The following is an 11,179-nucleotide window of genomic DNA, read 5'->3' as shown; positions in this document are numbered from 1 at the left end:
CTATTAAAAAAAAGATCATGTTCCAAATAAGTGGGGGTACGGCGTACCCCCGCGTCCAACGCCCACTACACCACTGTCCAGAACTGCACAAGTTTCCCAAGGATAACGGGAGATGCTTTATAAAACAGAGAATAAATTCATTTTATTATAATTGCTTTCAGTTAATAGTTAAATAACAATAATGTTACTTAAATTACGCCTTGGATTGTTACTGTAGCTTTAAAGATAAAAACAGAGGAAGCGCAGCTTTCGTTATAATAATTACAAACTTTCAGTAAACAAAGCTTGAAGACGTTGTTTTACCCATCTCAATAAATGTGCGCAGGAATCCTGTGAGCCTACAGGAATCCTCCAAAGAGACTTCACTGTCTTCATCCTCATCCTGTGTGGGCCAGTTTATCTTCTCCAACACCATCTGACAGATTTCGTTTTGAAAGGAGCCCAGTGAAAGCACAATAATAAACAGAACATACAAGAAACTGCAGGTTTTGCTGTGGAGCAGAGTAGTCTAAAGATACAGTTGTTCTATTGGTTTAGCTCCTTTTAAGCAGCAAGTAGCATCATTTCATTTCAAAATATGTTTGCGTAGGTGAATGTTTGTTTTAATAAACTTAAAGCAATGTAGGTCTGAGAGTAGTAAATAAACCCAATTTCTAACTCCTGTGAGTTAGGAGGAAGGATTTGACTGAGCAGCATGAGATCACTTACCCGTGGTGTGCACTGCAAATCAGATGCTCTTGGAAAGAGAAGGGGAATCGTGTCTTTCCTCTCCGTCAGCAGAGGCCAGATCAGTGTCTCTTTTAAACCCCTTCGTAACTGCTTGACTTGTCTGGAGGTTCTTCCAAGGACCTGCACAATATTTGCATCACAGTAGAAAAGCAAAGCAGCCTGATTGATCTAATAGCCCAATAAGCATGTTTTAATACACTATTAACATCCAAATATGTATTTAACAAAAAAGCTCAAATGTGATATGCCAAAATGAGGTCCTACTTCAAAACTTCAACTCTGATTAGTCAGTCTGATTCATATGACCTGTTAAGAATACTCACAGCATGGAGGATCAGTTTATCAAATAGCCATCTCCTGTTGTCACATGTGACTAGAGGCAAATCCCAGGACAGTGCCAACTCATTGATGAGCTTTTTTTCTTCTGATGATAACTCTGCTGTTCCCTCCAGCTAATAATGGCAAGTAGAATGAATTTGATAAGAATCGTTAATTTCTCAATACTTGTATAAACATTCAACTTTGATACAACATAAGAAGTTTAACTTATAATCAGCATGTTAGTAGTTGGTAACCTGTAAAAGCTATGTTTTGTCAAAAAACATCTTATAGGAGGACATCTGTAAGTGTTCTAATAATATTTAATATATCAGTGCATGGTGTTTTATAATGCTTCAGTAACCCCTGCTGGTGCAAAGTGTAGCCACTTGATGTTAACAGTATCTGAAAGTAGATCAGCTAAATAAATAATATCCAAAGGATGAATAATAAAATAGGTTAGAAAAAAATTGAACATACCAACTTGATTGTCTCACGGATATCAAGGTCAACACAGTCCCTAATATCTATTGTGGCTTCTTCCGGGGATCCACCAAAGAGCACATGCAGGACAGCTGGGCTCAGTCCACCTAGGCATGGCCCATCATGGAGGAATGAATGTCCAATCATTCGGCCAGCAACAACAAAGAAGTCACTCTCCAAAAGGAGATGAGAAGTGGAGGGAATCAGATGATCTTGTTCTCCTTCAAAAAGAAGAGTTCCTCCAGGCACTGCAAATATAGGAAAACAGTCAAAGTAAATTGATAGTAAAGTAAAGGACATAGATATTCAACTATCACAAAGCATTAGTAAAGGAATGATCAAACCGCCACTGGATACTGGTTGATCCTGTAGAAACCTACATGTTCACAGCAGCTACAATCACATCAGGTTTTAGGAATACATTTTGTTTTCTGGGGTTAAGGGACAGATCTGTTTTCAGCCTGGAACTGGTACAAAAACACACATAACTTAGTGGCTGAGACCCAGCGATCAGCCATAGTAAATATTTACTTACCAAACTTCATCTCAAAACCAGCCTGAAGTTTTGACATGATGGTTGCAAAGAAATGCCGAGTCACACCATCACCAATGGCTGGATCTCCTTCAAAATGTAAACACACACTACAGACATCAGTTTAACGAAAATATGGTTTGTTCATTTTTTTATCTTGGATTTTGTTTGTAACCGAATTACCCTTAAGTGTGCATGTCAAGGGGCAAGCCCACTCAACATTTGCCTTCTTATAAAAAGTAAGGACTGCTCTTTCCCTTTCCTCTGCACTGTCTCCAAGATCCATAGTAAGACACAAGGATTTTCCAGTTGCATGCTGGCTTAAAATGTCTTCTTTAAACATCTTTGCTGCCTCTGTGGGATCTGGCGCTATTCTCCAATCTAAAAATAGTTTAAAAGGTTTCCAAATTCATATTGGATCAAGTGAAATGTAGAGAGCAACAACTTATTGCAATACATGATGTACTTAATAAAGGATGTTACACACCAGAGAAGCCACTTTCCTCAGTGGGATCGATGTCAACTACCTCAGGAGAAGGCAACATTTCCTGAGGTGGCACCAAGTGTCTTGTGTTCCTGGCCCTTGTTGTCTCATTTCCCTGTGCTCCTGTGAACGTGCTTTCAAATCTAACTTGACTTCCGGAGGCCCTTTCAGTTGTCAACTCAATCTGTACCTCACCGCTGCTCTGTGATGGTCTAGTGTAAAAAGAGGTAATTTCTGTTACTTGGTCTAGTATACTTTACATTACATATCACACTCTAGAAAAAGATGGGCTTATAAATAGAATGACAAGTAAACCAAATGTAACTTTTCCTCAAAACCAACATCCAGAATGTATATCTTTCATATTTAAATGTATTATAGAGGACAGCAGAATATGGCGTAACAGAGGGATTGTTGGAACAAAAAGTACTAATATCTGGCCCCATAATTATAAAACCTCAGATGTGCTGATATGTCAAAAATATTTGACATCCATTTGCAGCATCCCACAGCCTTATGCTTATTGGTTATTGTGTGTCTACACATGCAGTTGCAGTGTGCCTGGCGAATGTGATGTTTAGTTCTGTAGAGAGTAATACCTCGTGCAGTTATTGCTGTGATCCTTGATTCTGGAAAAGGGGAACTCCTCTCCACAGATGACACATTTCTGATTTGGTCCAATTAACACTTTGTCGCCTTCTGATCGACATGCCTGTAAACAAAATAGTTTTAAACTACATCACAAGCGAACAATTATGTTACTGTAAGTCACAGATTCCACTTTAATATTGTGACACCACTATAGAAGTGAGGAACTTACAGGGTCCAAATTCAGGGTTCTTTGCATTGGTCTAATGAAAACCGTAGAATGGCCAATCTGGGTCTGAGGGTCCTTCAAATATCTGACATAGTAACCCTCATTGGGACAGGGGATCACAATCAAGTGGCGACTTCTCGTAGTGCCAGATATTTTTAGCAACTCGAAACCGCCACCGTTCCGCAGTTTTGGATAGGCATCCATCAAGAATTAGAGGAATTCATTTGAATCTGTATGGCTGCCTAGAAATAGATGATACACATAAGAGATCTAACATAAAGATAATGTTATGATTGTAAGGGTAACTCAATATATTTATATATCACAAATGTACATTTACCATAAAAAATAGACAGAAAAGGAAAGAGCGATTGATAATCGTCATTCTAATGACTGACAGACCTTTAAATGTGAGCCGTTTTTCCCCTAAGCCAGCAGCAGCGAGTCTTTCTTTGGCGTATCGGTTGGGGACTAAGGCTGCATTCTTGTCCTCAAGGCAACAGAATAAATGGGTATAAGAATGCAGGTGTGCAGGACCAGAAAGGGTTTGCCGCCCTGCCGTCCTCCTCCCTCCCATGTAGGGGCCAAACAGTCTTGAAACTTCGGCTAGGATCAAGTTAAGAAGATAAGCAATATTGAGTGCAAGGAAATAATGATTCAACGAGAATCCAGGGGGGAAATGTTGGTTAGCGTTAGCATCACACACTATAAATATAATGATCCCTTCAAGCTGGTGGACAGAAACTGAATCAAATAACTTGTCATTGGCGATATAAACTTAGTAAACTGATCGGATTTGCATTAAAAATAGTTTGATGCAAAGACCTACCGTCCACTGGGTGTCTGGGAGTCCCGTTATGTAACGGATGAGGAGGAGGAGACGAAACTGGCGCGTTAGCGGTCCTTGGTGCTGCACAAAACATAACATAGCGCCACATTGGGTACAAAACTGTACATTGGCATTTTAACACACAGATCAGTTTTTTTACATTGTCATATCAGTCTTACACTAGACCAAAACATGAGTCACTTACAGTTTTCAAGCTGGTTAGCCGCATCCCGCAGAAGGTCTGCCAGCGCCCTTCCAGCCGAAGCCATTATTAGCGAGTTGCCGACAATGTACACAGAATGTACAGATGTGACTTGCCACGAATCTATTGCTTCTGCCTGGCTCCAACAATTGGCGAATCCTGCTTCAGACTGAGGTTAGGACCGCCCACCTCATTAGCATACGGACACATAAATACATAAATAAATAAATGTATGTCGCGTAAATGTAGAAATAAATGAAAGATATATAATAACGTGTGTTCTGTTTTATTTTCGACTTTTATTTATTTATTTATACATTGATGTATTTATTTCCATATTTATTTATGCATTTATTTATGCATTTATTCTTTTATTTATTTATTTGTGTATTCATTTCAACATTTATTTATTTCTGTATTTATTTCGTCCTTTATTCCTGTATTTATTCCTGTATTTATTTATTTATTTACGTATTTATTTATTTATTCCTGTATTTCTTCATACATTTATTTATTTATACTTAAGTCATGTTCCGTCCTCCATAGTGGCCGTCAATACCAGAAAATAAAGAGAACGTTTTCGACATTGAAGGCTCGAGTGATGCTATGATCTTGAATAGCGGTGAACGCTACAATATGAACAGGCTTGTGCTTGGCCCACTGGTATTGTTTGTTTATTTATTTAGAAAATTAACTAGCAACGCCGTGCTGTCATATAGCAACTGCAAAGCTACTGCAGCAAAAAAATCCTGGCGCCGCCCATGCAGTGTGCAGATGTGTGTTTTGGCGGGAAAAGCATTGAATGTTAAGCTTGGACCAATGAGAACAGTACCTGTTTAAAGGAGGAACACACTACTTGCTGAAATGATGTGTGTGAGTGTGTGTAAGTGGGGTGTTAAGGGTCACGGAGGACAACAAGAACATATTTATTTACTAAGTGTTTAGCTCTCCCTGTCCCGTTTGCAATGTCAAAATAACTGTGGCCATTGACTGTCCTCTTTTAGTGGCACTGGTGACTTTTTAACCTGCGAGGTGTTGGGCTTATCTTATAAGGTTCGTACAGACAGATGCAGTTCCATTTAACACACAGTTGTGGTGAATGCTGACTGGCATTCATAAATGCACATTTCCCAATTTCAGTTGGTGTTGGTGAATCTTTCTCCAGGGGGGCTCTACCAAAATGTAAGCAAACGTATACACAGACCCAAAACATATGTCATATTACAGCCCAGGGCTAGCTCAAAGACACACAGCACTTGATACAGTCTATTATTTTAGTGCCTGTTTTTGTCAACCTCCTTATTATGCCTACAGATCCTATCCTGTAGCCGTCATTGGACAGCTGTGTTTACTTACCTAAACACGGCTAGTCGCATAGCATCATCCATGTGGACTCTAGTTTGTTCATGTTTTGTTCTGATATGTGCTTTAAGTCACTCGCATCTGTCTGGATCCATGCTGGGTCTGGTCCATAGACTGGTCTGATCCTGACATTTGAAAAAGGAGGCAGGGGAAGCCAAATATAGCACTGGTGTTGCTACAGGTAGTTAGCCTTCTTGCTAAACCAGCTCCTTTGAAAGCGTGTATAGAGGCTTTGCATATGACGTCACGTTACCCGTGAAGTCAGCGCAACGGCCATACTGGAGTACCAAAACAGACACCGTAATACGCCATACCTGTTCAATGTTTGTTTTTTACCGGACATACAATGGTTAACTTCTGTGCCATTGTTGGCTGCGGCAACAGAGGTGATCGAAACAGGGAGCCGAAGTCATTTTACAGGCTGCCGGCGGTTATTATAACACACACTGGGATTAGCACTCATTTATTGACGCTGAATAACGTTTATCAGGGAATGTTTAAATAACCACAGACACCAGAATATACGTAAGTGCTAGTTTTTTTGCGAGTCCAAGTACCGGTTCCCGACGTTCCGGTTTTAACCGGACTTGAACCGAAACTTTTTACAAGTCCAGTACCGGTTCGGCGTACCGGTACGCAGCACTACTTGCCTTACATCAGCATTGACTCTCCCAAAATGTATCATCATGTCATCCACATATAGGTGTCATGTCATGTCATATAGGTCATGGAAATGTAAAAAAAACAAATAAATACAAATAGATGGTCTGCCCTTCATAATAATAATTTTTTGTTCACAGCCAAACATAACAGTATCTTAGGATACTAAGAGAAACACACAAAACAAATACTTATTTCCCACTTGACGGTTAACGGAAAGAAACAAGACAACACCAAAACATCACATGTATAAGGAAAAGAAAAGTGCAACACCCTCATCTGAGTCCTACTGGAGAAGAAGGTGGAAAGCGACACATGATGATAATAACAATAACAACAATAACAATGGCAATGGGACCCGCAAATACAGAGGAGACATCACATCAAAGACATCAAAAACATGAAGGACCAGAGTACATAGACTTATTCACATTCTGCTTCATATAGTCCCATCTTTCTTAATGTATACAACTTCTTTAACTGAAAAATACATATACAATTCTTTAGATCCTTGTGTTGAGAATTCCACAATTGTACACCAACTACCGAAATACACATTTGTTTAAGAGTAGTCCTTGCATATGGATGCTTAAAATGTAATTTCCTTCTGTGGTCTTCCTTGTCTGATCCAAAAACAAACAACTGTTGTAAATATGCTGGTAACATTCTGCTTTGTGCATTACTGATAATGTCTGCAGCTCAGCTGTCTTTGAGTTTCAAGAGTCCTGACTTAAAAAACAGTCTGGTGTGTTCTCTTGAGTCAGCTTTATGAATTATTCTTACTGCCCTTTTCTGTAATATTGACAATGGCTTTATGTTGCTCATATACGTGTTGCCCCACACTTCTATACAATAAATGAAAAATGGCAAAATGAGTGAACAGTACAACATCCTCAATGCCTTGTAATCTAGCAAATACTTTGCCTTGTTTAGAACAGAAATATTCCTAGACACTTTGGTTTTAACATGTGCTATGTGTGATTTCCATGTCAGGTTTTCATCCAGCGTCACACCTAAGAATCGAAATTCAGAAACCCTTTCAATAAAAACTCCATCAATGGACAGTGAAATGTTTTCATCTTTTTTTCTATTAGCAAAAACCATAAACTTCGTTTTATTCAAATTTAGGGTTAACTTATTTTCATCAAACCATCTTTTAAGTTTGACCATTTCATGTCCAATACACTTTGCTAAAATGTTTAAGTCATCTCCTGAACAAAATAAATTTGTGTCGTCTGCAAACAACACAAATTGCAATAATGTTGACGTTTCCCATATGTCATTGATGTTCAAAATAAAAAGTTTAGGCCCTAAAACCGAGCCCTGCGGGACACCACATTCTATGTTCATACACTCCGATGTACTACCAGCAAATTCTACATATTGTTGTCTGTTATCTAAATAACTTTTTAACCAATCTAGAACTACTCCTCTCACTCCGTATCTATGTAAACACACAAGCTGGTTCTCTTTATCCTCTCCACCAGCAGAACAACACGGGGGGGATGCAGACAGGTAGGAGAAAGAGAGGTTACCTAGGAAACATTAACACTCACTGACCATTTGAGGTATGAAGTTTAATACATAACTGTTGCTGTGTATTCAGTGTTAGACCACTACATCCTAACATCTGCTTATGCTATGTGCATTATTAACTGTGCAGTGCTCATGTCACTTAGGATAATTACTGTTTCAAACAATAATCAGATGTTAGTCATACATATCATTATAAACACTACAACACCACTGCTAAACTGTAAAATACACATTCATGCATACAAATATTGTTGTTATTTTGTAGTACAATGTGCACATTTTTGTTAACATTATTTGGTTTATTTAAATATTTTTATCCATACATTATTTTTATTTGTGATTGTTTTTCGACTTTGATTAAAATTGTATTTTATCTTTAAATGTTCTTCTAAAAAGGAGCAATCGTCACAAAACTCAATATCCCCACCAGGATAACTGAAGTAGTCTGATTGTGAAATGTTCAAAGTAGCACTGGTTGACTCAAAATCAATTCTAAAGCGTTAATGTGTTTTACTGTGAACTATTATTGTGGGGAACATGTAATTACTTTATTGCACTTAATTATGACCTAAACCAAACCCTCCAATTTTTACAGCACCATGTAGTATTTGGTCATCCACTGGACTGAGTATAGACATGTCTGACAACACTGCATTAAGTCACCCTAATTAGAGTCTGTTACATCTACTCAAACCGGAATGACTAAGTGTGTGGCACCTTTTCAAGCGTGAAATTACTAGGTGGTGTAATACAGAAATTCAGTTTGAAAAAAGTGATGGACACAGAACATGGGCGAGGACTTACTGTTTTGCCTTGGAGAGACTGGGCAGTAATAGGCTGGACTGGGATCCCTGCAGGCATGGAGAGGTGAAGTCACGCCCATCTACTTCCAGACCATGGGACCCCGGAAGCGAAACATTTACATTGAATTCAATGGAGAGAGAACACGTATCTTTTGATGCCGTTTGAATTGTGCCACGAACTACACATATGATGTTTGTCAATCTTAAACAATCATTTCCATGTCAAAAAAGTCACATTTTGTCGTAAAACTGCTGAAATATAAGACTATGAAAAATACGCTACTACAAAGACTATAAATCCCAAATCCCATTCTGGGTCGCGTAAGTGATGTCACAGGCATGCTCGGTGATTTATAATAAGACTCGTAATTAAAGCGAAGAAGAAGAAGATCTCATAACTGATTTATTCCCTCCAATAAATTATAGATCGCTAAAAATAAATTCACTTTTACAAGATGCCTGTGTGCTTTGTACCAGGTTGTAGTCATAAAAGTGATCATACCACTTGCTCCTTCTATCGATTCCCGTCTGATGAAAGGACCAGGAGTCGCTGGATCAGACATATCAGGTAATATCATAGGTAATATACATGTTGTGCATGTTCATGTGCATAGTCAAGTTAGCTACCTAGCTAGTAGCGACAAGTAGCGAGCACGTTAGTTAGCATTACTTTACTTAGCCTTGTCATATAAACTATTTATATAACCATGTAATACAGTTATGTAGTAGTTCAGTAAAAGTAATTATTTATTTATATGTCTTAAATATCCTTTATTTTAGAGGGGCCTGAGACTTAACATGTTCATTGCCCAAAACTGCACTGTAGTTATTGTGCATGTGACAATAAGGCCTTAATATTAGGGCTGCACGATATCAGGAACACATAACACGATAACACTTGCTATATTTGAACAAAAATGTACACATGCAGCATTATTACTTTTCCAACAACATTGGATTTATTGTTTATTAGTTAAATATCATGTGTGTGTGTGTGTGTGTGTGTGTGTTTATATGTCCTCTCTACTGGCCAACACAGGGAGCATATGCTGAGTGTAGAAGTTTTCCAGGAGGAGGATATTTCCATGCCATGCAGGGTCTTTGGGGATGGGGATGATGATCGCCTCCTTCGTGGTCCACACAACAAAATAGCAGAGACTCCGGTCTGTGATGTGCAGCTGCCCTTGGACCTGGTGCCAGTATGGGTGATTCTCCTTGAGAACATAAGACCCACCCTCCTCACGGAGACAGAAGGATGGTAAGTCATGTGAAATCATCTTTACATACTAGAAAACTGTAGGAGCGGCAACTTGTTTTGAAATTGAATTTTTAATATCCGATAATAAAGTTGATCTGTTTTCTTTATTCTTCTCTCTTCCCAGCTCCATCCATCACCATTCTCTGTTCATCCGCGGAGAGAGGGCTTAGACCAGGGGTAGGCAAGTAAGTTTGGCCGTGGGCCAATTTTTTGCTGAGCCGCAAGATGGCGGGCCAGAACATAATCAAAGCCTAATTCAAGGAATTTATTTTGGTAAGAGGGCGCAGCGCCCCTGTTCCCCGGTTCAGAAAAAACTCTGATATCGCTGATAAGCCTCCCCATCAACACTCTGATGCACAGTCAGATCCGCTGATTGGTTCACTGATGATATAGGCGCCCAATCCAGAGCCTCTGGCTAGACCTGCCCAAAGGGAGGCTCGTCCTCTCTAGCCCCATTTCAGTCCCAAAGCCAGGGCTATTATCTGTATTTTAACAGACTTATCTTTTAAATTGAGGTGTATTTATTGTTCTCTTCAAAGTTTATTTTTCTCTGAAATTGTAGGGAGGATGGTCCTCCCTTTCCTCAATGGACGAGTCTCCACTGAGTAAAGTAACTAGCAGTGTTATTTAACATACTTTTATTCTGATAAGTATTGTCAAGTTCTCTGGGTTTTTGGCATTTATTTGAGTGTTTGCCCACATTTGAGAGGCTTGAGGGACAACTGGAATCCTTTTCCCTTTTCTTTATTTCAACTTTTCAAGGACACACTAGGATTCTTTCAGGTTGAAAACCTTTAAAAAATACCAAAGGACAAAACAAATCAATTACAGCAGTTTTGCTTTGCAATTTCATATATTATAGCCTACATTAATCAATAACCAAGTATTGTACTCAAACTCAATGTATTTAATAGTTAAATAAGTACTTTAATTGACCTGGTTCCCCCCAACCACACATTTGCCATATGTGACCCGCTCTATCGAAATCAGTCGGAAGTCGCAACGGCTCATTTCAAAATAAACGTGGATTTGCGTAAAAAAATAGTTTTTCGGGGTTCGGGTGTTTTGTTTGATTTTAAATAAACAAAGTCTTGGCTTTCAGAATATGACATTTTTATTTCCAAAATCACACGATAAATACATGTTTGAAGCTTGTAAAGGGAAGA

The 11,179-nt window shown here is 38.8% G+C and overlaps 1 protein-coding gene across 3 annotated transcripts; it reads right to left on the bottom strand.

The window, feature by feature from the left end:
- Positions 1-19: 19 nt before the first annotated feature.
- Positions 20-4,675, bottom strand: LOC117554629. 3 transcript variants are annotated; one of them, XM_034229080.1, is made up of 11 exons: positions 4,398-4,675; positions 4,193-4,273; positions 3,766-3,969; positions 3,367-3,605; positions 3,146-3,258; positions 2,066-2,172; positions 1,528-1,778; positions 1,053-1,181; positions 709-849; positions 304-415; positions 20-115 (listed from the first exon to the last, which is right to left on the bottom strand). In XM_034229080.1, exons 4-11 carry the CDS (start codon positions 3,565-3,567, stop codon positions 66-68), a joined length of 1,104 nt encoding a protein of 367 aa, XP_034084971.1. In that variant the 5' UTR covers positions 3,568-3,605; positions 3,766-3,969; positions 4,193-4,273; positions 4,398-4,675; the 3' UTR covers positions 20-65. The 3 variants fall into 3 exon arrangements, with proteins under 3 accessions (XP_034084971.1, XP_034084974.1, XP_034084972.1); XM_034229083.1 differs by having other exon boundaries at positions 4,193-4,312; positions 4,398-4,653; XM_034229081.1 differs by having other exon boundaries at positions 4,193-4,653.
- Positions 4,676-11,179: the final 6,504 nt, after the last annotated feature.

This window comes from Gymnodraco acuticeps, unplaced genomic scaffold (genome assembly GCF_902827175.1).
Source record: "Gymnodraco acuticeps unplaced genomic scaffold, fGymAcu1.1, whole genome shotgun sequence".
Classification (NCBI taxonomy): domain Eukaryota; kingdom Metazoa; phylum Chordata; class Actinopteri; order Perciformes; family Bathydraconidae; genus Gymnodraco; species Gymnodraco acuticeps.
Note: the sequence above shows the minus strand (reverse complement) of the source record. Positions and strands in the feature narration are given on the sequence as shown.